Raw genomic sequence first — 26,863 nt, 5'->3', positions numbered from 1 at the left:
CGATAAATAAAAGATATAGAAAAATTAGAATACCTAACACACAGAGAATCTAAATTTACGGTGAAAGTTATTTCAACTTAAATAGACATGATGTTGTACATCATACATGTATCTAATGATTGAAATTTGTTTAGACACAAATGAACAGTACACTCAACAGTAAAACATTCCTTGAAAAATTGTCCACTTTCGAATGTGATGTAACAACTCCTTTCCAAATTCAAAGCCAAACCCTAACACGTTACGGATTATTTATGTAATGAGAATTTATATACAAAAATCTAGGTCAGCAGTATCACATAATCACTAAAGAAATTAATTTCTGATTCAATAAATTTTAAAAAATTCATAAAGAAATAACAAGAAAATTCACATAAACACGAAAAAAAACAAAATATCACAGAAATAGTGATTATTTTAGAAACAAGAGGCGTTGAAAATTAAAACTATATAGCTAGTAATTATATAGTAACTTTAAAATAGGTAGTAATTACATAGTAACGTTTTTAACATTTACTGTTTAAATAAAGTCAGTAATATAAATTTATTATTTCCTTCAACGAAGTAATACACCATGGAAGACCTTATTTCTAAAATAATGTGACTTCGTGATTAAGACCTTGAAAAAGTACTCAAATGTTCATTGTATTAAAGTTGGTTTTCCAATTCTAGCAAGTCAACTTTATTATTTGGCGAAAGATGTTTTTCACTTCACGGTACTCTTAAATGTTGATCACTAATTACTTTAAATATTCATAACTGTTACGGTAATAGGATCAAATTTTACTTAAAATAACTAGTTACATGTTCCAATATGCTATTTTTTCTTCATTCCAGTTACATACTTAAAATAACTGTTAAAGATATTTTATCTCAATAGTACTTTTATCTATGTTTATAGTTTTTTTTTCAAAGGATTTTTATTATAGTTGGTCATATTAAAACTTAATTTTGTTTTAATTTGATTACTAATATATTTAAATTAATTAGATAATTAGTTTATTTTAATAGAGATTCATCGATCTATTTCATATTTAGATTATCAATTATATTATTTCAATCGGTATAGTTCGCTTAGTATATATAATACATAGGTCTTAAGTCTTAAGCTTGAATAAATATCACAAATGAAAAAGGTTTATTTTCACTTGGCTCACCTTTAAAAATATGATCATTGGCGATGATGAGTATGTTATCGTGAACTATGTTAACACCTCACAAACTACGCTATTAATGTTGACACGGAATGCGAAATATTGCATGCCCTTTGTCATCGGATAGTGTGAGATCTTATGGTTACAAGAGCACCATATGTACCCAAGATTTTCTATAAATAGGGACTAGATGGTCTGACATTTTCATTGTTTTTGCTCACATTCATTTAGGCTCTACTCGATTTCAGATTATTTTTACTTAAGGTAATTAATAATGTTTGTCATTGACATATCTTTAGAACGACAATTGCACAATTAAAACTTCCATAATTCCATTCCATTGATTTAATTTTATATTTATAATTCCATTATATTTTCCATGAAACACAATTTCCAACAAGTTTCTCACATTTTGAACCATAAGTATTCCAAAAAAATTTGTAGACTCGTCCAACAAGACAAATTACTCGCACTGAGTTCCTCTAAAAGGACCTTTGATCAACGAGTAAACGTTTCACCTAGTGAGTAAACATCTCACCCAGCAAGTTGAGCACTGAAACAAAATGCAGATTTATTTGCTTAATGAGAGTAGACTCACCCAACGAGACCTCATCCCTTAACTTTCTGTCAGACTCGAGTTTGACTTTTGTTCTCATTGAACAAGTCGACCTCCCTTTAATGTTTCTCAAACTCAATTTTGGTACTTGCCCAGCAAAAAGAAATCTTGCTCTACACTTTTAGATAGTACAATACATTCACAAACATCATCTCATGCTTTCTTTAACAATATAACACATAAATTTTAGTTTATTTATTTCATGATAAGCCATGTAAACCAATTTAAGGTTAGATTAAAAAACTTTGCATCTTAACATCAAATTCTACGTGTATCGCAAATCTCACATTTAAACATATTCACTCACCAAACCAATTTACTCCAAATGTGATTCAATAATCAAAATCAACATACCAATATACCAACCAACCGCAACACAATTCAAAGTACAGGAAATCGAAATTAACTTTCCTTATCTTGACTGAACAATCCTTGGTCTGAAAGATGTTCCCTATAGTTCTATATAATATAGGAAAATCTAATTTGTCAGAAAACTCTAATTAAAAATATAAACATATCATTATAATTATGTAGCAATAAAGATTTACCAAGAACACGAGTCATGTGCATAGTCCTAGAGTCTACATGCAATGTAAAATACTTCAAAACAACCGATACAATACTTACTTTTTTTTATAGAATGAACACATATAATTCTTTGTCACGATTAATTCTATTGTATTTGATCTTTAAATCTAAACAAAAAAAAAATATAGATAAAAATTTGAGAATGAGCAATGAATACATTAATTAAGTTTATTTTCCATAAATAATATATTATACATCAATTACAAAAAATAAATATAATTTTTAAATAATATAATGGTTGTTGTATATGCTATTTCACAATCATTTAATAAAATAGATTTATTAATTTGAGCATTTTAATTATATTCATATTAATTTGCACCCAGACTTATTTTCATAATTCTAATAGTCATGGGTTTTATTCAACACCAATCCATAAAGGACAGATATAAAAATACAAAAATATTTATAAGTAAAAATAAGAATGAAAAACAGATTAGAAATGAAAAGGTTAAAGAGTGTAATCATGGCATCTACTTATATATTTTTAACTGTGAATAATGTGAATACATTCATCAAGTAGATGAATTAGACCTTTTGGTGCAGTGATGTAGCAGGGAAACATTTTTTATGGTAAATTGTGTGTTCTCAATCAACAACACATCTTCACACTAATGATTATTATTATTATTATCAAAATATAAGCCAAGCATGATTAAATTTGCATGTTATGTGACTGTCTTAATAGTGTAATTTAACATTTTGGGTTTACAACATTTTCTTGATCATAGAAAGAAAAACACTAAATTTTGCAAAAATATACATTCATATTTTTTTTCATATTTTAAACCCAATGAATTTCTATAATTAGTACAGATTTATGTTATAAGGATTGAATCAGACTTTAATAGAAAAAATGATGGACTAGAATCTAAATTTATTTGAACTATAAGATGGTTTAGAAGTAGAATTCTGTTTTACAATTTTTTAAGAAAATATTATTTTAATTATTTCAAATAATAAAATATATTTTTTATTTTCTTTAAATTTTTATTATTTTTAAATGACATTATTATGTATTATTTAATCTTGAAATTAATTATCATGAAATATTTAACTTTTATGTGTAGTTTGAATTTCAAATTCTTATAAATAGAATTTATTAAACTATGATATTATATTTTTTTAACTTTATTTTTTATATAATTTAATTATTAATATTATTGTATTAATGTCAACTCAACCTCCTATTATTTTCGTGTCTTATCTAATTCAAAGATAAAGTTGAATTTAAAATATAATTTCCAATCATTCAAAGAAAATTTGGAACTGATGTTACAATACATAGTAAAAAAACTTATTAAATTTTATAATAATCATTGTACAAATTATCTAAATAAAATTGATAAGAGCATTAAAGTACAAGTTCATTAGTAATATGTAAAAACTGAACTACAAAACAATTTATCCTATTTGAGACAATCTTTCATAGATATGGAAAAGGTGTGCATTTAAATAAAAAAATCGAAGTTATATTTAATGTTTATTAATCAGAAATAACAAAGTGTCCAAAATTAACTGGCACTGCATAAAGAATGCAATAAGTTAAATGGCAAATTTTGGTTGGTTGGGGTCCCTCATCACTCACAAGGTTGATTGAAATTTGTTTCCATAGTTCACATTCTTCCATTCACAACACATTGTTCCCTTCACCCCAAATGTAATTCAAATGCATTTTACTGTTATATATATAAACTCTAAAATTTTATTATGTGTACAATTTTGTATTATTACATATTTTCAAAATTCATATGTAATTTTTATTTATTTTTTAATTATTTGTCTAAATAAATAAAACTTTGCTTTGTTCTTTAAGTCATGCGCATTTGTATTTCAGTTAATAAAAAACACAATAAAATATTTACCATTTAAAAAATTTAAAAAGAAATTACAAATGAGGATAAAAATAGATTAAATATTTTAAAAAATATATACTGAGTGTTGAAATTGGTATCTAAGGTACCGATATGATTGTATTTATTGTGTTAAAGAGGAAATGAAAATTTGAAGTAATTATTTATAGAAACCTAAAGTACCACGGTGTGTGGTACCTACCATATCATATCATATAATTTCATGTATACACAAGCTAGCTATTTTAATGTTTTGTATTTATGTGTAAGAGTGGTCAAATGTGTTATCATCATTCAGTGAAAGAAATACTGTTACAAGCTTTCTAGCTGCTGCAATAAGATCAAATGCCTTAAAGAGATTCCACTCAACTTTCCCCTATTGCTTTTATGCACTGTTTAAATTACACAGATTAATAGTTCTCTAATGTTACCCGAAAACTTTAACATAATTAATTCATTTCTAAAACACTTTTGTTAATGTTAGAAAACTAACACTTTCAAGAATAATTTATTTAAATTGATCCACAAAATTAACATTAATTAATTTAAATAATATTAACCTATGCTATAATTTTTTAAGGATTTAATCACTACATTATTTTGAATTTGAATTTACATTTCAAAAATAATTATCAGACAAACCATCAAAATCTTGACTATTTTAATTTTATTAAGACGCATGAAATTGAAATCTCATAAGCCAACACATTTCCAAGATTGTGTAAGTACGTGTAAGTAAGAAACACTATTATTATTATTTGTATTGTTTGGTATTATTCAACATTTGTAATCTAAAGTGAAATTGTACTCCAAACATCTTCACTACAATCATCGTCACTGATATGCAGTAGATAAATTGTCCATTACACATTAACTAAACACATCATTAAAATATTTGTCACATTTATATTTAAAAATACAAGAATAATGTTATGACGATATTTTTAAATATAGCATTATTTAAAAATTGAATGACAATATAAAGAAATACAATAAAATATATACAAATTAAAACAATATACAAAATAAGGTGGGCCCTTAATAAATATAAAATAAAGAAGGTTTGAGTTACTTCTTGGACCCGTGTCCAATTACCCCTTTTATTCAATCAATATCTAATTTTTTCTATTCTAAGTTGATTATTATTCTTCCTAACCTAACAAATCATATATAATAATCTAACTTTGCATCTACCACAAATTAAGCATCTTATTTACCTAAAACAAAATATGCATAGTCATGCCAAACAATTTCAAAGGAAAATTCGATGAGTTTTTTCGTCATTGCTTTCTCGTGATCCTCTGCATGCTCCAATGGCGAATGACAAATGGCAACCATTGAAGCAATAGAAACAGTGATATTAACGGTACCAAATCACGCGTAATACATACAATTGCATGCATTTTTGTTTTCTTCGGGTAAGAAGACAAAATAAATAAATAATTCATAGCAGCAATAAAAAGACACCAGTAATTCAATGAATTGCATTTTGAGTAATTTAATGAATTGCATTTTGTTTTACTCAAAGAAACTATGAAAGAGAAAACAAAGTCGATAAAAACTGAGTCACACATTCATGGCTACAAGCTTTATTAATTCCATTTATTTGAGTTAATTAAGATTTATTGCATTATTAAATGTTAATATAGAATGAGTTAAAATAATCATCCATTGATGTCATTAAAATTACTTGCTCATGCATTTATTAGTCATCAAATATTTGTTCCACACAGTAAAGTTTCCTGGTATAAGCTGTTTACTATTTTAAATTTATGGTTGATATTTAATACTTCATTTAAAATTAAAGAATTAAAATATTTATTTTAACTATATTCAGAACCGATTCAGAAACTTTTAAGCTGAAAACAACAAAAGATGCTGCATGAACCATTCCTAGTGGTAGGGTTAATCAAAGGCACGTTGAAGGGCAGGAATCGATCTTAATGACTGCAAAACCGTGTCAGGTTGGAAAAAAAAAACAATTCCATCCTCATCAAATTAATTTAAGTTAGAATAAATATTATATTGACTAAAAATAAAATAAATTTATAATATATATGTTAGACTAAAACTCAACTTATAGATTGTTTTTGTAAAATTAAATTACACTTAAAATTTAGTTTTTAATAATTAAAAATATCTATTGTTAAATCAAAGAGAATTAATTCTAAGTGTCTTCAAAATACACATCCATTTAAAAAAGTAACTTACTTTATAAAAAATAAAATAGTATTTAAGTGAGTTTATTAAAGTAATGGTGATGTGGCAGACTCTCAAAACAAAAGTAATGTTGGGCCCAGAAAACTCACTCGCATTTTGACCAAAAAACGGGGTTTTGCCCCTCCATGTTAGAGTCACGTCACTTTCCACGATCTCGCGCGAGAGCGTTTTTGACTGCGTTAGGGCAGGGGGCAGCACCGTTCGGGCAGCTTCATTTTTCTTTTTCTATCCATCTATTTTACACTCTCACTCCACGCCTCACTCAAAAAAGATAACAATCTTACACTCTCACCAGCTGACAGAGATAGAGAGAGAAAGAGAAACAGTATCTGTGTTTTCCTTTCCAAGATAGCTAGAGCGAAAGTGGAAAAAAAAAAGTTTTTTATTTTTTCATATACTTGAAGAGAAGGGAAAATGTTTTGATTCTTTTAGTTTTTGAGAGCTTGTTTTGTGTTTCTGGGTTTGAGTCTCTGGAGTTGTCGAAAATTGGCGTATTTTGGTGAGATCGGGGTGTGGGTGTAGTGTGGCTGGTGGTAATGGCGGAGATTTGAGAGTTAGGGTTTGAGTTCATTTGAGTTTGTATTTATAGTGGTGGTGGCGGAAGAGTGCTGGGGTGTTTTTGTGATGGTGTATTGGTGTGGGAGGTCTTGTTTGGATCTGAAGTTATTGAGTACATAGGTTGATGGAGAGAAAGTTGATGGATTTGAGTTTCATTTGTTGGATATTGTTGATTCATCCACTATGCCTGATTTCTGCTAACATGGAAGGTTTGTAATGCTTGCATGGAGTCAAATTATTCTTTGTTTGATGATTTATTTATGCCTCGTTAAACAAAACCCGAAAGAGGGAGCTGTTTTCAAGCTTCTTTGGACTTTTGATTCTTGCTTCCTTGATTTTATTTAGTTTGGTAAAGAAGATTCCTTTCTTTTTTTGTTTCCTTCTTGGATATGAAGGGGTTTGTGTATTCATGAAGGAGACTCGTCTTGTTTTGGCACTACTCTCTTTGGGTGTTTAATCCATCTTCATTCCCTTAGCTAAGTGACCCTATGGAATCTTTTTTGTCACTGTTTATTTTTGGTATAACAAATCTTCAAAGATTTTTCTCCTCTTAATTGATGAGTGCCATTTTACGACAATGCCTTCTTGCTGGCCCTCTCTTCCCAATTCAAATTAAGTATTGAATTATTACTTCTATGCGTAGTAACAGTATTTATCACGGAATGTGCCCGACCTTTTTGACCTTTATGATTACGTTCACCTCTCTGGTCAATAAAGTCTTAGTTATAATCTACTAGACAGTTTAGAATATATTCTGTGTTATAATCTACCAAACTGACCGAAACGTGTCTGTGTGTGCTGTCTTATTGCGTTAACTCGTGAACTCCTCAATGTTTTTGAGTAGTGTTTTTTGAGCTTTAAAGTGTTTTGCTCCAATCAATAAGATATGTTTTTGAAGTGTGCTTTTTTGGGCGCTCATGTGCCTGTCGTGTGTTGTATTGATATGTGAATTTCTGTATTTTTTAATCCTGTTTTTGTGCTTGAAATGTATTGCTAAATCTGTGATATGTTCTTGAAGTGTATTTTTATGCACACTCGAGTGCCTGTTAGGTTGTATTAACTAGTGAATTTCTCTGTATTTTTCAATCCTGATTTTGCGCTTTGAAGTGCATTGCTCCAACTCGAACCTAACGCCTATTGCTCCAATCTGTCTACATGCTATCTTATTGCAATGTAATTCCTATGCGCATGTTTGTGCCTGTCCCGATTGTATTTTTCAATCAGGATTTTTGTGTTTGAAGTGTATTTCTCCAACCTATATGGTATGCTCTTGAAGTGTAATTTTTTGTTTACAGGAGTTTGTCGTGTTGCATTAATTAGTGATTGAAGTGTGTTCAATCCTGTTATTTTTGTGTGCGTGACGTGTATTAGTTCAAACTCTGTGGTATAATATTTTTCTTTTGTGCAAATTTCTAACTACATTATCATGCAACTTTACTACTGGAAAAAATCATCTGTGTGGATTTGACACATGTTTATTTTGAACTTTAAAGTACCTGATTGCATGCGCTCGTGCTTTGAAACAGGAGATGCTTTGCATAGTCTGAGGACTAATTTACAGGACCCTAACAATGTTTTGCAAAGTTGGGATCCTACACTCGTCAATCCATGTACATGGTTTCATGTGACATGCAACAATGATAATAGTGTTATCAGAGTGTAAGCTGCTCGTTCCTTGATATCTGTCACATATCTGTCACATATATGTTAATTTTGTCTGAACAGTTTCTGTTAACTGAGGACGACTTCTCTAATGGTTGCTTTTGATCTTTACTTTGTTCTGATGTCAGTGATCTGGGGAATGCTGCTTTGTCTGGTCAACTTGTTCCACAGCTTGGTCAGCTCAAGAATTTGCAGTATTTGTATGTTATCACTTGATTTGATGTTCCAATGATTTTTTATTCTTTTGTAATTTAATTTTGAATGGGCCTTGTTAGTGAAGTGACAACTTTGACTTAACTTTCCTTGTTTAATTTGGACATGTGATTATAAATTATTGAATGTGATTCTCAAGTTGGTTCATGATGTAATGGGGTAGTGGTTATTTGAATCTTCAATATCCAGCTGGATGGTCATGTTGTGTGTTGGCAATAATATGTGGTTTCTGTTCCTTTTCATCTGGTTTTTATAATTCTTTTAGACTGCTAGACTTGGTAATGATGCTTATTTGTGTGCTGCCCCATCCTCACTTAAAATTATCTGTCTTGTTTCAATGGAGTGATTATTCATATGAATATTACTTCGGGGAACATGGTGTTCTAATGTTTAAGTTTGCTATGCAAGTCAACCTAATGGATAGTTTTTTATCTGTTAGGGAAACATGAGAAAACAATAACTTGTTTTACCTTAACTCTATCCTTTACTTATGCAGAATATGGGGTGCTCCTGAATCTAATTATTGAATTTCCACGAAATATTTAGTTTTTTTGACAGATGCTTATTTTACTAATATTGATTTAAGTATTCTTTTATCTTCGTAACTTTTTGATATAAATTGTTTTTCATAATAGGGAACTGTACAGCAATAACATTACTGGCCCTATCCCAAGTGACCTGGGGAATCTTACTAACCTGGTGAGCTTGGATCTGTACCTAAACCGTTTCACTGGCCCAATCCCAGATTCATTGGGCAAGTTGTCAAAATTGCGTTTCCTGTGAGTATAGATTCTGAATTTTTTATTATGTAAACAGCTGTTTTTGTTTTTCTTCTGTTGAAGGGTAAAAGATTGATCTGGTGTTTGCAATCTTGTGGATTTTAATATCCGTATGGTTCTTAATTCTTTTCTCCTGTTATGTCTAAGGATAGCCGGCTTAACAACAACAGCTTGTCAGGTCCTATTCCCATGTCGCTGACTAATATTACTGCTCTCCAAGTTCTGTAAGTGCCACTAATACGCCATGTATTTCTCTCTTTTTTATTTCTATGTGGTGCTTATGTTTTGCCCTCAATTTGTGTCACGTGTAGGGATTTGTCTAATAATCATCTATCAGGAGTGGTTCCCGATAATGGCTCCTTCTCATTATTCACTCCTATCAGGTCTCGTACTGAAAATTGTGTTGTTGTCATATTGGTTTTGATATGTAAGTTTTTTCTGAACGTGCTTCCTGTCTCAGTTTTGCAAATAACTTGGATCTATGTGGACCCGTTACTGGGCACCCCTGTCCTGGCTCTCCTCCATTTTCTCCTCCTCCTCCTTTTGTTCCTCCACCTCCAATTTCTGCCCCAGGTAATCTTCCTTCTGTTGCAATTGATCTTTTAGTTGTAAAGGTGATTTTACAAAACTTATGGTGATGGCTGTTTCAATTTTTTATTATAATAAAGGTGTCTTATATTTGCTGACCATCATACAGACGCACCTGTGTAGATGAATATTTTTAGTCATGCTATGGGACTGAATTTGTTTTTTTCACTTGTGGTGTTTAAGATCTCTTCCAGTTCTCTGGAAAAGATTCTAGCATTTTATGTAAACATGTGGAGTTTTGAAGATTAAATTCTTTATTGGCCCAATTTGGAATTGAAAATCATTGGTCAGTCATATCTTGTAATATCCTCTAGATTTGGTTGTATTGCTGCTCCTACGTGGTTTATATTTATATACTAATGTTTATGTTAAACATAAAGATAGAAGAAACAGTGATGATCCAACCTTCCTCTATATCTAATTTCAGGAGGTAATAGTGCCACTGGAGCAATAGCTGGAGGAGTTGCTGCTGGTGCTGCTCTATTGTTTGCTGCACCTGCAATTGCATTTGCCTGGTGGCGTAGAAGGAAACCACAAGAATTTTTCTTTGATGTGCCTGGTGAGCCATACTTGAACAGTGAGTGTAACAGTTTCTGAACTTGTTTAAAGAATATAATTTGACTTGATTGCGTATGTTTGCAGCTGAAGAGGATCCTGAAGTTCATCTAGGACAGCTTAAAAGGTTCTCTCTACGAGAACTGCAAGTGGCAACAGATACTTTCAGCAATAAGAACATTCTCGGGAGGGGAGGATTTGGTAAGGTGTACAAAGGACGGTTGGCAGATGGTTCATTAGTGGCTGTGAAACGGTTGAAAGAGGAACGCACACCTGGTGGGGAGCTTCAGTTTCAGACCGAAGTAGAGATGATTAGCATGGCTGTGCATAGAAATCTCCTTCGACTACGTGGGTTTTGTATGACACCAACAGAAAGGCTACTTGTTTATCCCTACATGGCTAACGGAAGTGTTGCCTCATGCTTAAGAGGTAGATCTTCTGTTTCATTTTTTTTAGCTGTTGTTCAAGTCCTTGATTCTCTTATTTCTTTCATTCCTTTCTTTGCCCCTCTCCCCCTCCCCATCTTGAATGGAACAGGGTTCTCATTGTCCTATTTACCATTTCCCCGTAGTTCTACTTTAGCATAAACTTATGAAAGTAGTATAGTTGTTGGGTGGTCAAGCCGTGGGATGTTCTATTGGGAATGGTGAAAAAATGGAACAAGTTATGCACTTTTTCTCCGTTAATTTGGTAAAAAATATACATTTACTCCCTGTGGTTTAAAAAGGAACCTGTAGCTGTAAAAGTCCTGAGGACTTCTTCAAGTCTAAAATCTTAACTGGTCTTAGCTATTCTCTTAACTTCTTAATGTCATCTACCCATTTAGAGTCTGGGATGTTGTCCATATTTATTTTATATTGTTTAACCAGGTGTTAGTTGTCATTAACTTAATTATTAAATTTATTATCCTTCAGCTTGGAAAAATATTCTCAATTTTATCATTTTAATAGGCCATTTATTGGGAAAGTTTATTCCTTAATTCCCATGCTCAAAGCAAAAAGAGATTATAGAGTAAAGATATAAAAAAATCTATGCTGTTTTATGGAAATTTTATTTTTTTAGCTTGATTGCCAAACTGGAAGAAATCCCAAGGTGTGCATAGTAGCACGCATTCTGTGCTTAAAGTAAATATCCTTGGCCCACCTTGTATTTTTAATCATTCAAATATTCTTTATTTTAGAGCGTCCTCCACATCAAGAACCCCTGGATTGGCCAACTAGGAAAAGAATAGCTTTGGGATCTGCAAGGGGTCTTTCATATTTGCATGATCACTGTGATCCAAAGATTATTCATCGCGATGTGAAAGCTGCAAACATATTGCTGGATGAAGAGTTTGAGGCTGTTGTAGGGGACTTTGGATTGGCCAAACTCATGGATTACAAGGACACCCATGTGACAACTGCTGTAAGGGGCACAATTGGGCACATAGCTCCTGAGTACCTATCCACTGGTAAATCTTCAGAGAAAACCGATGTTTTTGGTTATGGTATCATGCTTCTGGAGCTGATCACTGGACAGAGAGCTTTTGACCTTGCTCGGCTTGCAAATGACGACGATGTTATGCTGCTTGATTGGGTATGTTTAGCGTGAAAGTATATGTTGTGTTTCTGTTATTATTTATCACGCAGTTACTTTCATGCAGCTCATGAATAGCCGGAGTACCAGTTATTGTTATATTTATTGTTAGGAAGAATGATTGTGTCCATCTATGATGTGCATAAGATATGTGTATTGCATATGATATATATCTGACATGCAAATATGGTTAAAACTTATAAAACAATAAATATATAATACTGCAAATCCAAACTAAGATCACTATTCTTCTTCCAAGCACGATTCAGAATATTGACATTTCTTTATTCGGTAAAGTATGCATCTCAGCTAGGCAAAGGCAAGAATCACAAGTATTCGATTATATTTTGATTTCTGTTGTTACTTGTTTGACTAGTTGAGAATTATCTGCTTATGTATTTTCCAAAACAAGCTTTCTTCCTTGTTTAAAAGTACCCTTTTCTGTAATGTAATGTATGTAAATCTAATACAGCTGAATATTTTCACAGGTAAAAGGACTCCTGAAGGAGAAAAAGCTTGAAATGTTGGTTGATCCTGATCTACAAAACAATTACATAGAAGCTGAGGTAGAACAATTAATCCAGGTTGCACTGCTCTGCACACAAGGTTCCCCTATGGACCGACCAAAGATGTCAGAAGTGGTGAGAATGCTTGAAGGTGATGGGTTGGCAGAGAGATGGGATGAGTGGCAAAAGGTGGAAGTTCTCCGGCAGGAGGTGGAGCTGGCCCCTCATCCCAATTCTGATTGGATTGTCGACTCGACTGAAAATCTGCATGCAGTTGAGTTATCTGGTCCAAGGTGACCTTGGCACAGTAGTAAATTAAGAAGAAAAAAAAGAAAAGAATGGATTTATTTATGACTTGTTTTTTAGCTATAAGTTTTCTTTCCATTTTCCTTTTTGGTTCTTTCAAGTTCCATATCCTCTTGATTAATCTCATGTAAGTCCGCTGCATTATATTCATTTACATTTGTGCATAGGGGTCGCTTTGTCAAGTTGCAATTTGTATCATCTGCTGTATTTGATGAAGTGATTTTTACTTAGATGAAACAATGGCCACTTAATCTTTTTGTACACCCTTCTTTCATATTCCTTCAATCTATAGCTTATATACCCTATCTCAGCTCATCCATGTTTTGAATGATTGTACTAGTAGTCCTAAAAGCCCCGGGAGTTGCATTTTATTCAGATCGTTCTTGTTGAAAACCTATGTTGAATGTGGATTTCGTTAAAGTTTTTCACCAAATTATGCAAATAGTAACATTGACAAAAATTTGAAGCCATGATTTTTGGAAGTGGTCCGTAATACACAGGAATTTTTTTATTGTACGATGAGATGAGAATTTTTTATGTTTTTAAAGAACCTCAAATTGAAAAACTGTTTCCCATCAAGTCGACTTTTTAGCACTCCAAGGAAACTATGTTTTGGGAATATTTTGTAACTAATTCTTTTTCTAAAATATTTTCACTGGCTTTTTGTACAAAATTATTTTCATGGAAAGATATAAATATATTTTTCCCAAATGTTAATGAAAAGATTACCATGTTGGCTTTGTTACATTACTTAATGTGGTAATAATTTCAAAATTTTAGTAGATTTCAAAGGGAATTTAAACGAATATATATTTTATTGGCCAAACATGCTTTATATTATTTTTTTCAAATAATATTTCTTAAGTTTAGTCAATTTAATTAAATATGTTTGATAAATTACTCAATCTAAATAATTTTGACACATCATATCAAAATAACAGAAATAAAGGTACATGTTTTTTTATTTTATTCCAATGGCTAATTTTCTTTATTTTTTTCCTAAATTTCCAAAGTCTTAATTCTTATCTTAATTTATCTAAAATATTGAATTTCTCAAAACATTCATGTTAAACTATTGTCATATAAAACAAAAACAATAATGAATTAGAGTTTAATTTATGTTTTCTTTTTCAAATATAACACTTTCTTCTTATTGCATTTTTTTCGAAATTCACTGTTAGATTATTTTTATCCAAATCATATTTACAATTTTTTTATCAATATAAAATTATTTAATATCTTAATCATCATAATGTATGTTTTTCAAAATGTAATATAAATTCTTTGATTATTTTTGTTTAATATTAAACTGCAATAATATATAATTATAATTTAACGGTTGAATATATATAGACACACACACACGAAAATAATATTTGTCACTTTTCAGTAACAAAAACAATTTCAAGTCACTTAAAAACCTATTTCAGACCTAGCAAGAGAATAAAAGAAAAAAAATATGATATAATTAAAAGAGGAATATAAAACACTAATGCATGTTAAATCGGTGTTTAAAAGATAAGGTATATAAAAAACCTCATTTCTTAATCAATCATTAATACTATGCTGTGATTTGTTTCTAATAAAAAATGGTGTGATATATATAGGTGCATGTATGACATGCAAAAGTCAATGAAGAACACGCATAAAGACGACAACATATGTCTACACCGTGTGAGATCCAATCGTGTCCATTCAACATGCACGTGTGTTAAGATTAATAATTACGTATAAAAGACACCACATGGATGACTATAATGAAGTTGAATGCAAAGACAAAAATCAGAAAACTGGATTCAGTTTCCTTCAAAACTCCTACTCATACTTTATTCTAATCGAATGCCACCCATAGAATCATGGCTAAGTACAAGCCTTAACTTTTCATACAAATAATAAAATTAAACATCACATAAAAAAATTCAGAAATTTAAGATTTTGAGATGAGAAAATGTTTATCCAAATTATTGCTATTTCCCACGACAGAAACGGTAAAGCAGGCACTGCATGTATCAAAATCCTAGCATAAAAAGCAGAATCAAATGTCAAAGGAAACTTACTCAGAAGAAAAGCTTAGCATGAAGAACAGTGAGAAACTAATGTTGTTGTTGTATTGAGAAGGTGTTTCATGCTGGTACCCTTGAATCTAATAGCTGTCCAGCCATTTTTAGGCACTCGTACTGCATTTAAAAGTTGAGGTCAATGTTATAGGTACACAAATGTAGTCACTTATCAATGACTTGGTGCACATTTACTACTCACAGAGAAAGTAAACTTACCTTATAAAGTACTTTTGTGTTAGAGTGATAATGATTTGTGACATGTAAAAACCAAACCAAATCGATTAAAGCCACAACAACCAAGTTTGTGAAACAAAATATTGATTCATACCTGATTTTGAGAAGGGGAGACAGACCACCAGTTTGACCATTTAAATTGATAGTATTAGCACTAATTGGTGACCCTCCAATCTTATGAAATTCTATGTACACCTTCTTGACATGTTTCTTCCACCATAATGCTTCACAAAAATAAATAAAAACTTAGTTAATTTTTAAAATGTTGTGTAACTAATTGATTATTTAAAGAGACAGGACAACTGTAAAGGCTTACGCAATATGATTGACACATCTGCATCAAGTTAAGAAAAAGGGTAGCACCAGTGGTGGACCTACGTGTATATTATTAATAGGTATTTGAAAACAATTTACTCTGTATCTCTAGTTTTATATATTTGAACTCGTTGAACCTTGTTTTATAGATTTGTTTACAGTTGAGAGTATACAGATTATTAGGAATTCAAGTTTGATTTTAAATTTTACATTGAATAGAATTGAAAGAGTGAAACATGAGATGAAAACCTGCTAACTCATTATATTAAAGTTTTAATTAAGAATAATGTTAATCCTTTATATAGTTGGCCTGATATTATATCTCTTGAGTGAAACCTAACACAAATATATTACTTGATTTGTCTTCAGTGACTTAGGGTCTTAGATCCACAGCGCATAGGCACTATGCTACCTTGAGTACACAATTATTGTCCCATGTACAGTGACTCTTGACCAGTCACTATGAACATGCCACCATAAGGTCCCTTCCTCAGTTCAACAGCAAATCTTCTGCTTGAATTTTCCTCTAGGTTTGACTAAGCACTGAGTGATTTTTTCAATGCCATTTGGTCATGGTTACCAGCAAATTAGACAGTGAAGTACTAGAATTATTTTCTCTGATTTTATTCTCCAGAAGAAAACAAAAGTCATTAGACTATGTAATAAATACCACTGTAAAGTGATGCTTTATCTGGCCTTGTTCTGAACAGTAACATAGACAGTGTGAACTTTGTAGGTAGTTATAATTGGCCTGGTATATTTCGTTTCTTGTACCTAAAGATTATTGGCATTGGGTAGCTATCAGTGTTAACTTCACCAAGAAAAAAGGTAAAGCATACAACTACATGTAAACCACACATGCAATTCAATTAATAAAAAAAATTTAGAGAGAAAGGAACCATGCAGTATGCAGCCTCCTGTTACAAAATACAGGGAAAGTAAATATGACAGTTTAAATTTTTTTCTCATGACTACTATTAGGCTTGGAACTGATCAAAGATGATGTTAGAAAACATGGGATAGTATTTTGCTTGCAACAAATTTGTAGTGATTGAGAGTTTTGGAATGAAGATGAACAAAGAAAGAAAACAACAGAATCTGGAAGGGAAGGTAATTTTCTTGCCATTTCACATCTTCATAAAAAGAAACGTGCATCTTCATGCTACGTCTTTCAGGCATATAAAAGCTTTGTGGAAAATAGAAGATATTTAGATGGTACAAGTTAAGGTGCATTGGGATTTGTCGGTAAACATGGTGATTGCAATCTGTTTAAACATAAAAAATGAGAACGTTGTGCTTGTTTTTTCCTTGCCTCTCAGAGCTATGTTGATATGCAGCCTATAACACTTTACACCTTCAAAGATACTACTTGCTGAATATCAGTAAATAGCAATTAATGGTCCCTTATATGACTTATTCCAGTTACAACATACTGCAAACTTAGCACAGAAATAAACTATACTAATACTTCATAATAGTATAATCTGTATCAAGGTTACAATAATCGCATACGATAATTTAGACTGCCTTTATGCTCCTGATATGGTAATTAAATACGGCAAAGACAGACATAGTATGTATTTAATTCGACCAAAAATCCAAATAACTTATGCAGCAGTACAATACACACTCCCGAGCAATTTAAAAGTCACAAGGAAAAATGTGTAGTAGTATTAGAATTGTCTGTCACAATCTTGACTAGAATGCCTATTATTTGAATTATGAAATCCAATATTTGGGTTTTGTGAGGTGAATAAGTTGGGATATGAGAAATCAGAGTAAGCATCCACTGAAGGCAATCTGTTAAGCTGATGAGGGGATTTGTCATCGAGTACAAACTGATTGTGTAGGGAAGAACCAGAGTCTTCCTTGGGCGTATCAAACGAAGAAAAACTTGATGAATGAGAGCATGAGAAGGCATGCTCATGTTCCACATCATTTATGACACCACCATCATGGTCAATTGCAGTATTTTGTTCAGTGAAATGTTCCTTCTCTGTTTCAGATTTATTAGCAACACTTGTACAAAATGGATTCTCAAAGCTGCTATCTGGCACATTTGCTCTATTTTTCTTGGTATGCTTTGTACTACGGATTTCAGCAGTTTCAGCAGCAGCCAACACATCCTGTGAGTCTAGTTTGGCTTCAGTTTTTGTCCAAGACAAGTAGGGAGCTGACTTGAAAGACATGCACTGTTTACTTTCTTTTTTACCAAATGAAGTATGGGGTTTATCTTTTTCAAGTGATCCAAATTGGCTTGATGAGTGAAGATCAATTTCACTGTGTATTTCTTCAGGAAGAGGAAGTTTTGACTCACATTGACTGCAAAATTTCACGGGGCCATTCTGATAAGGAGATAACATGTTAACACTCTGAAGTGAGAAAAAGAAGTAATAAACTAAGAATGCCATAGTCATCTTATTTTTCATCTGGCTAGTAATCCTAAATAGTAATACTATGCTATACTTACAAGTAAGTCCTCATGTGTTTTAAGGAACTTGGTTTCTGAAGCAGTTGGATCCCAATCTAAATTATGCTCAACAGCAATTTCTTTCAGAAGGTTGAGTTTCTTTTCCTCTGAAGGTGCTTGAACCGACAACAGCTCTATTAACTGCCATTGTAGTTCACATGGAGCATAATGTCAATGAAGAAAATAGCTCAACTTGTAAAAACATATTAAAGCATGAATCATCACTTGAGTATATTTTATGTTTATATGCATATGTTTCCAATTTTAATGTGTATCTTATCACATTAAGTTTTTGAATAAACATGCAAATGTTATTATTTACATTGTGACGAAGAGGATACAAGTAACTTGATTGCAAATTTTTTCCAAGATAAAAGTTCATGGAACCTGGCGATTGACACTGCAGTCAGGGGTGACATCAGCTGCTAAAGATACAAAAACCTTTCCATATTTGGAAGCAAATAGCGACTGAACCTGCATTAACTCTGGCAGATCAGCGCATCTTGGTGCAGCAAAACATACACTAGATATTGCTTCCTTCAAATCAAGGGGACATTCCCTGAACAACATTGAGAAATCAGATGTCTAACTTGAAAACAATTACATTGGTTCATTCAAATTATTAATCCATAATGTGTGTCCTCAGCCAGACTAGAGTGTTAACTCCAAGAGACCTTTGCATGTATGAAACTAAATGCAAAATATAACATTTTAACAACTGCTCTGTTTAGAACAAACAAATCGAAAAACAAGTTGGTCATTCATATATGCCGTTCTTGCTCCTCTTACCAATATCAAAAACAGGCTTTTATATTGGAATGTTGACTTTTATCAATGCATGTGCATGTTGTGTGATGGTTGCTTTGTTCTTTTGCAAACCTTTGCGATTGAATCATGGGAAGGCGTGCAAGAATAAGTTCGCAGAAGATTTGAATGATATCTTGAGCAGCCACCATGTTCTCCTCTCTCATAACATGCTCCACCTAATACCATCATGAGCAACACCATGCGGAAAAGTGTTGAAAATCCTGAAACAGAAACATTAAACAGTATACATGCGTGGAAGCGAAGGGTATTATTGATACCTTAATAACAGCCTTGGTTTCTTGACCAGCCTCAAGTAACATAGCAACGTCATTTCGCATCTGCTTTAGCTGAACCTCTCTTCTGTTTCTAAGCAACTTTATACGAGGAATTGTGAGCTTGAGCAAGGTTGCACTGAAAATGGAAAAGAACAAATAGCTTCAACAGACAAAAATAAAAAGGAGGAGCAGATGAAGGAGACAGAAGCAAGTACCATTTGGAGGCTTTAAAGGCTTTGTTGAAGAAGCAATGAAGTTTTGGCATGGTGAGAATGAAGCTGTGTAGATAGAAAATAGCAGAGGGATTAGAATACTGAAAACAGAATGGGAATTCATTAAAGATAGATACCCTTGCTTAGCAAGCAAGAAACCAGAATGGGGTGAAGCGTAGTATTCATGTTCATCAAACACATCCACATCTTCACCTGCTTCTGTTCTTACTTCGTATTCTCAGAGTCATACAAATGGTAATCATAAATGAATAAAACATGCCATACATATCAATTATTGCGAGAGAGGTTCTATTCTCCAAACCGTTTCAGGTAGAGAACAATATTTTAGTCTTCTTACATTAATATTAAGGTGTATTTAATAATAAGGGGGTTCAAGTGGAACAATCCTTATGGTCGTTTTTTCCTTAAACGAACCGGACTAGATTGGTAAGTTTTTAGATAGACCGGGTCGGTCCAGTCCGTTATGACTAATTAGGTCAAACGGGTGCGGGTTTGGTCGTTTTGACAGTCCTACTCCGACCCGTTTTCGTGTCTTCCACTTAGCACCCTCCATTGTCGCTGTAGAAGTGAGAGAAGCAAGTAACTGCACGCAAACCACTAGTGAAGTCTTCACCAAAGATTCACTTCTCTTTATCCCTTTTCTTCCGGTAATTTCACTTAGCTTTGAAATTCCGTTATTCTTTATCAGTTGCATATCATTACATTAGCCTAAGTTCTAAAATTCACCTTTACTTGTGACTTCTATGATGTATACTTATTAATGGTCCGTACTTATTGATTATTCACAAGTTTAAACCTTAAAGGTACTTTTGCATTTAATTTTGGTTGGACAAAGAAAGAAGCTATATGATAATGATTGATTTTTCTCAGGTTGAGTATTGAAAATATTTCATAGACAATTGAGCAAAGACAATGAGTTATCCACCTTTCCATGATGATGAAGACGATAACGAACCATCTTTCATTGACGAGTCTGACATTATCCATGAAGTTGAAATGGATAATGAAGATCTTCCTGACGCTGATGATGATTCTGAACTTGGTAGGGAATTGCTGTAAAACCTTCTCATCCTTAATTTCAATATTAGTAGGGTTCTATGTGGCATGTCTTGTGTATTATTTCTCTATTATGTGAAAATTTTCAACTGTTATTTTCGTTGTTATACCTTCATTGTGTCAGAATTTAGATGTATTGTTTTTGTATGTGATAATATATTTGATAGTGATATTCTTTTGAACCGTTTCAGAGGATGAGGATGCTGATTTTGTGCACAAATTCACCGCTCATACAGGTAAGTTTTGTACTTTTTTGTTTGTGTTTATGCATAGGTATCCTTGTTCTGCTGAGACTTAATTAGATTGAGGTCAAATTCTGGATTCTAAGTAGACGTTCCTCAATGTTTTTATTGACAATATATTGTCATTATTATTATTATTATTTTCCTTTTTTCAAATTTTGAAGTCGTGTATTTTATGTATGCAATGTATTACCAGGGAATTTATGGTATTTTCTTTGTTTTCTTGAATTCTTATATAGGGGAGTTGTACTCAGTTGCCTCCAGCCCAACTGATGCAGCCCTAGTGGCTACTGGTGGTGGTGATGACAGAGGATTTCTCTGGAAGATTGGCCAAGGAGATTGGGCTTTTGAGCTTCAAGGTATTTGCATGACTCCAGGTTTACTTATGAATTGATATCTTTCCATTTAGGACTAGTGCTGTTGCACAATAATTGGTAAAGTCAAGATATGTTACTTGCAGTTTATTGAATATCCAAATGATTTTTGTTATTATTAAATTTGTGCAGGTCATGAAGAATCTGTATCTAGTTTAGCTTTTAGCTATGATGGACAGCGTTTGGCATCAGGAAGCTTAGATGGAACTATTAAAGTCTGGGATGTATCAGGAAATTTGGAAGGTAAAAAACTTGAAGGTCCTGGAGGGGGCATTGAGGTGAGATTGTTAGTCAAAACAAGATGTTATTTTGTAGTTATTAGTAAAAGACAATATCAACTAGAAATGTAAAGAAAAATCCACCCTTATTTTTCTTGTTTTTCCCTGTTGTAAATAGTTGCTAAGTTAGATGTCATGAAACTTTTCAGTGGCTTAGTTGGCATCCAAGAGGACATATACTCTTAGCTGGTTCTGAGGATTTTACCATTTGGATGTGGAATACTGATAATGCTGCCTTACTTAATACATTTATTGGTCATGGTGATAGTGTAAGCTGTGGCGATTTTACTCCTGATGGTAGTATTTCTCTTCATCTTAGTGCATTTTTTGTTAATTGTTGTTATTTGTGCCATATAATTTTACACGCTTCTGTTTATTCTTACTTGGTACCTTAGGGAAAATAATATGCACTGGATCTAACGATGCAACCTTGAGAATATGGAATCCAAAAAGTGCAGAAAGCACTCATGTTGTGCGGGGTATGTAAATTGCTCTTTATTTGTGTTTATTGTGTTTGCTTTCTATTCCCCGGTAATACATATTGCCGATTATTCATGCCTCCAGTCTAAATAGTTTGTGCATTGCAACTCTCTGTAGTTATTTTATTTTGAAAACATATTCTTGTATTTTCCACTAGAAAAAAGGATAGGATGTAGTTTGAGCAATTTTTAAAATCAATTAAAAGCAACTTCACATGCATATTTTATCTATTTTTCTTATATAAAGTAGGGACACCATTCCTGTGATAAAACTTGATGTACATCATATCATGATAGTTTCAAAAATCTAATAATTTTCCTGTCATCTGCAAACTTTTTTTTTCCTTTTTTTTCTTCTATTTTCTTTTGATAACCTTCTAGAGTTTGCTTAGGCCATCCATATCATACCGAGGGGTTAACATGCTTGACAATAAATTCAACTTCAACTCTCGCACTTTCTGGTTCTAAGGATGGATCTGTTCATATTGTGAATATTACCACAGGAAGAGTATGTCTTTTCGTTGCATTTGATATTCACTGCACCCTTTTCTTTAGTCTATTGGTCTTGTCTCATGTCTTTGCCTTCGGGTATGTCTCATTATTCTAAGAAGCCTTTGGCTGTGTCTTGACTATTGATAATGTTTCTAAAATTTGTGGCTTATGACTTAAAGTTATATATGTTGCTGAAAATGTCTGGGACAATAGTTGCTTAAAAGAAATTCGAGGTAAAATCTCTAATCAACTGATTGATGCTAAATATCTTGGCATTTATTTAAAGAATAATAGCCTCCAATATCAGTTATAAAGATTTGACTGAAGAACAAATTTTGTTGGACTACTGTTGTCTTGTAATTTCCTCTTTCCTGTCAAGGGCTAAAGGGAACAATCATATGAACATGTATGGGAATCAGATCATAGAGCGAATAGCAAGACTAATTTTGGACTATATTGTACCTATGTTTTAATTTAAAGTTCACAATAGTCTGAAGCTTAATTCGACATTAACTTCAAACCAGCTGCCATCCTTTCTCCAATATACATGGTCGATATTGGTATATCTTTGTCATGCTCAAATGTACACGGATAATAGTTACTTGGTGGACTTGGGTTTGGAAATTGAGTAATTAGTTAATTCAGCTAGGCAGTCTGTAACCTAGCTAGACTCTTAAGGAGGTCTTCAATTTTACTATTTTTGTGTTTTATGGAGGAACCAAAGTTTTCTAAGAATTTTGTCCTTAATTCTGTAGCCTATCTTATCTTGTCCTGTTTTATGACAGCAAATTCTTACACTTTCGCCACTTTATGCCGTTTTTAATTGTCTGTTTGTATCTGCATTCTACAGATTTTATTAGCGTCCCATTTTGTCTCTAAGAAACATGTTCCTGTTTGACAGGTTGTTGATAATAATGCCCTTGCTCCTCATTCAGATTCCATCGAGTGTGTTGGGTTTTCACCAAGGTATGTATTACGATTAAGAGACTTCTCATATTCTATCTATATGTGCAATCTCGCATGTGTACAATAGAAATTTTAATGGACGGAAAGGTTTTCTGAAAGGGATGAAGACAATGATGATGATGAGAATAAATATTCCTACTTTTGTTAGATGATTAAGAAAATATAGCTGATAACATTACATCCAAAAAAATGACCCCTTCACATTTTAGACTGCGTATTCCCGTGGGATGGAAGTTATCGCCACAATAACTACCTATTTGCACTACATCGTTCTCTCTTATCTTATTTTTCTGTTTATATGCTATAACTGAATTTTACTTCTTTTTAAAATTATTGAATACCAACCAGACACGGTTATAGGAATATCATTCCTGGGTATAATATTCCAAGGAATAGGATTATTGGGAAAACAATGATACTGTGAAACAAACGTGCCCTTGTTGATATCAGGATGACAGGCATAATATAATAGGGTTAGTTTATTAAGATGAGTGAAAACCGAGGGCCTTGGCCTCGTGAATTTATTAGACTTACCATAGCTGAACCAGAAGTTACTTGGTTACAGTAGAAACACCAATTCAAGAAATTATTCTACTTATTTCCGAGGAATAAGAGAGAGCAAAATGATCCAAACCTTGCTCAAATATGAATAGTTTATACATGTGGAATTTTGAATAGTTTGTTCTCTTAAATTTGCTTTAAGTAATCAATAATTTTGTTCCTTGAAATTGTATGATAGTGATTCGTGGGCCGCAGTTGGAAGCATGGATAAAAAATTGATCATCTGGGATATAGAGCATTTAATACCCCGAGCCACCTGTGAGCACGAGGTTTGTTGTAATCTTGCTTTGTTTGTGCATTCAGAGACTAGATTGGTCTGTTTTCACCATACACTGGCTTATATCTTGTGCTTTAAAGGAATTTTGCCTTGTGGACAGGATGGAGTGACATGTTTGACATGGCTCGGCGCATCATATGTAGCTACTGGTTGTGTGGATGGTAAGGTGAGATTGTGGGATAGCCGGTCTGGTGAATGTGTAAAAACATTAAAGGGACACTCTGATGCCATTCAGTCTCTTTCTGTGTCTGCTAATCGGGATTACCTCGTTTCGGCCTCGCTTGATGGAACAGCTTGTGCTTTTGAGGTTGAAAATTTTCGGTAACCAATCCCTGTTGTAGCATTGCGTAGGATTGAGGTTCTCAATCATCAAAGCAAAAATCTTTATGTTATGTGCTTGGCTTGGAGGTGTGGTGTTACTGTACACAAGCCATATTGTTATTTTTATGTTGGAAGTAAAAACTGTAGTAACATAAGCTTTTCCTGGACCCGGCCAATTTAGAACAAAAGGTTCGATTGTTTTACATCGTTTTCATATTATTGGCTTTGATGTCCATTCATGAATTGCGTGTTATTATATTTACATGTTTTTATAGGGATGTTCACATTTTCAAGTTAACATGGACCGGAAAACAAAATATGAATCTTGTAAAAGATGCTTCGGCATCTTCTCAAATCACATTGCCGTCCAAAAAGTAAATAATTTATATGAAATAACATTCAGAAATTAAAAAAGGGCCAAATTTAAAGGGATATTTTTCGATCACTAGTCCTAATTCTGCTAAACCCCAATGAATGTTGTTAGATGCCCATTATTAACAGCAGCCCTACTTGATGGTATAAAAGCTTTTGCATTAACTGTGCGTAATCATTAAGCTTCATTTTTCAAAATGATGTCGTAAAATAAATTTATACATTTTGTAAGAAAAAGAAAAAGAAAAAAAAGTTTGATGACATGATTATAAGTACGTGTTTTCAAAGAAAAGAGAGCCAAATTCCCATTATTTCCACTATCATCAGAAAAGTTTTCTCTATTCACACTATTTCATCTATTTTTCCAGCTCTGACGTGTGTCGTCGAAGGCAAGGAGCACCAAGTTATTCCATTTTTCCTTGTCATGAAAAAAAAAACTGAAAATTCCACTAAGCACCGTCTTAATAAAGTAATATTTGATGTTTCAATGAATAAATTCCGTGTATTATTCCTTGCTTATAACGGTTCCAATGCAAAATTATTATAAGTTTTTTAGTCGTGAGTTTAATCTAATCATTTACAGCTCAAAAAATAATTAATTGTTGAATTAATTTTTATTTGTTTTTAAGAACCCAGTCTTATTAAGACTCACACTGTATTCATATCAGCGTGAATTTAATAGAATTTTTTTATAACTGAAATTCAGTTTAAAACTTACGTATGAAAAGTACTAGAGTATGGTATTCATTTATGGTATTCATTTATGGGTGTTTGAGGTTTGATGATCCAAAAGGAGAAGCATTGTCATATTTTTTATTTTTTTCTTAAGGATATGTTCGGTATAAGTTATAATCAATGGTTAATAGTCTCTTTTCTTTAAAAATGATGTTTATAACTCTCTTTTCGTTTGTTTAATATTATTCATGAAAATAATATAATATTTGTTTTTCTATTACAAAAGAATTTGCTTGAAAAAAATTAAAGAGTCCGATTAACAGTTATAACTAATTAAATTTCAATTAACTTTTTTATTTTATTTTTCATTTCAAGTGATTGATTATTTCAAATTTAAAATTTGATTTAAAGGGTGTCGTTTTCAGACAACTCCGACAAAAATGGATTGTCCTAAATTATTTTCATCATACGAATATAAAATTTTAAATATATCTAGAGTTAGTTATTTAAAAAGTCTATTTTATATATAAATATACATTGAGAATGAAAGAACAGAATAGATTATTTATGAGTTCATTAAAAATAGTAACGTTGTTCTCGTTTTTCGGCTTTTTCAAAAACGTGTTAGAAAATTGTTTTAAAGTTTGGAAAGAAAAAAGAAAAAACATCAAACAGGTGTTTTTTGTTTTTCTATTTTTGAAAATGATTTTTTTAAAATAAAAAGTAATCAATCTGGCCCTAATAATTTCATATACTGTTTTTAATTTACTTACATGTTGTTTGAAAATGACAACAATTTAAACATTAAGCTTTATGGATAGAATCTCATATCTTGTGTCCAAAGAAAATGACTTGTTTCAATCTTGTAAATGAAGTTTGTTGCCTTATGTAGCATCTTTCTTAGGCCTGTGTGAAAATTTAACGCGTTAATGCACTGCTTAATTTAGATTATTTTAATTTATATAGTTTTTTTCTGAAAGAAAAATAACGTGTCAAACTCAAATTCATGTAGAGATTTTTTTTAACCACTGTTTAGAGTTTGACTTCAATTTTTGGATAGAATCTCGTGGTATCGTTGAAGCCTCGTATTTTAAAATATTTCTGAGACTAATTTTGATTCAGATCTAATCACACTTAAAGTTTTAATCCTACCTGACAATGCATTTTGATAATCAAATTTAAATTTTCTCAGCCAATTAAATT

The 26,863-nt window shown here is 32.1% G+C and overlaps 3 protein-coding genes across 3 annotated transcripts; 2 read left to right on the top strand and 1 right to left on the bottom strand.

The window, feature by feature from the left end:
- Positions 1-6,682: 6,682 nt before the first annotated feature.
- On the top strand, positions 6,683-13,434 carry LOC148202433 (somatic embryogenesis receptor kinase 2-like). Its single transcript, XM_088110097.1, has 11 exons — positions 6,683-7,198; positions 8,516-8,648; positions 8,780-8,851; positions 9,500-9,643; positions 9,796-9,867; positions 9,955-10,026; positions 10,104-10,216; positions 10,659-10,790; positions 10,874-11,215; positions 11,967-12,361; positions 12,850-13,434. Exons 1-11 carry the CDS (start codon positions 7,114-7,116, stop codon positions 13,162-13,164), a joined length of 1,875 nt encoding a protein of 624 aa, XP_087966223.1. The 5' UTR covers positions 6,683-7,113; the 3' UTR covers positions 13,165-13,434.
- Positions 13,435-17,067: 3,633 nt separating this feature from the next.
- Positions 17,068-19,323, bottom strand: LOC148202432 (uncharacterized). The gene is made up of 4 exons (XM_088110679.1): positions 19,132-19,323; positions 18,640-18,811; positions 18,253-18,393; positions 17,068-18,127 (listed from the first exon to the last, which is right to left on the bottom strand). The coding sequence occupies exons 1-4, from the start codon at positions 19,221-19,223 to the stop codon at positions 17,456-17,458; spliced, it is 1,077 nt and encodes a 358-aa protein (XP_087966805.1). The 5' UTR covers positions 19,224-19,323; the 3' UTR covers positions 17,068-17,455.
- A 754-nt stretch (positions 19,324-20,077) lies between these two features.
- Positions 20,078-24,856, top strand: LOC148202431 (putative WD repeat-containing protein C25H1.08c). The gene is made up of 11 exons (XM_088108333.1): positions 20,078-20,214; positions 20,438-20,609; positions 20,815-20,859; positions 21,105-21,224; positions 21,372-21,517; positions 21,667-21,814; positions 21,913-21,996; positions 22,389-22,504; positions 23,390-23,454; positions 24,194-24,284; positions 24,393-24,856. The coding sequence occupies exons 2-11, from the start codon at positions 20,480-20,482 to the stop codon at positions 24,615-24,617; spliced, it is 1,170 nt and encodes a 389-aa protein (XP_087964459.1). The 5' UTR covers positions 20,078-20,214; positions 20,438-20,479; the 3' UTR covers positions 24,618-24,856.
- The last annotated feature ends 2,007 nt before the right edge of the window (positions 24,857-26,863 follow it).

This window comes from Vigna umbellata, chromosome 3 (assembly GCF_029865625.1).
Source record: "Vigna umbellata cultivar VRB3 chromosome 3, Vumbellata_1.0, whole genome shotgun sequence".
NCBI lineage: Eukaryota > Viridiplantae > Streptophyta > Magnoliopsida > Fabales > Fabaceae > Vigna > Vigna umbellata.
This window is presented reverse-complemented; position numbering and strand designations above follow the sequence as displayed.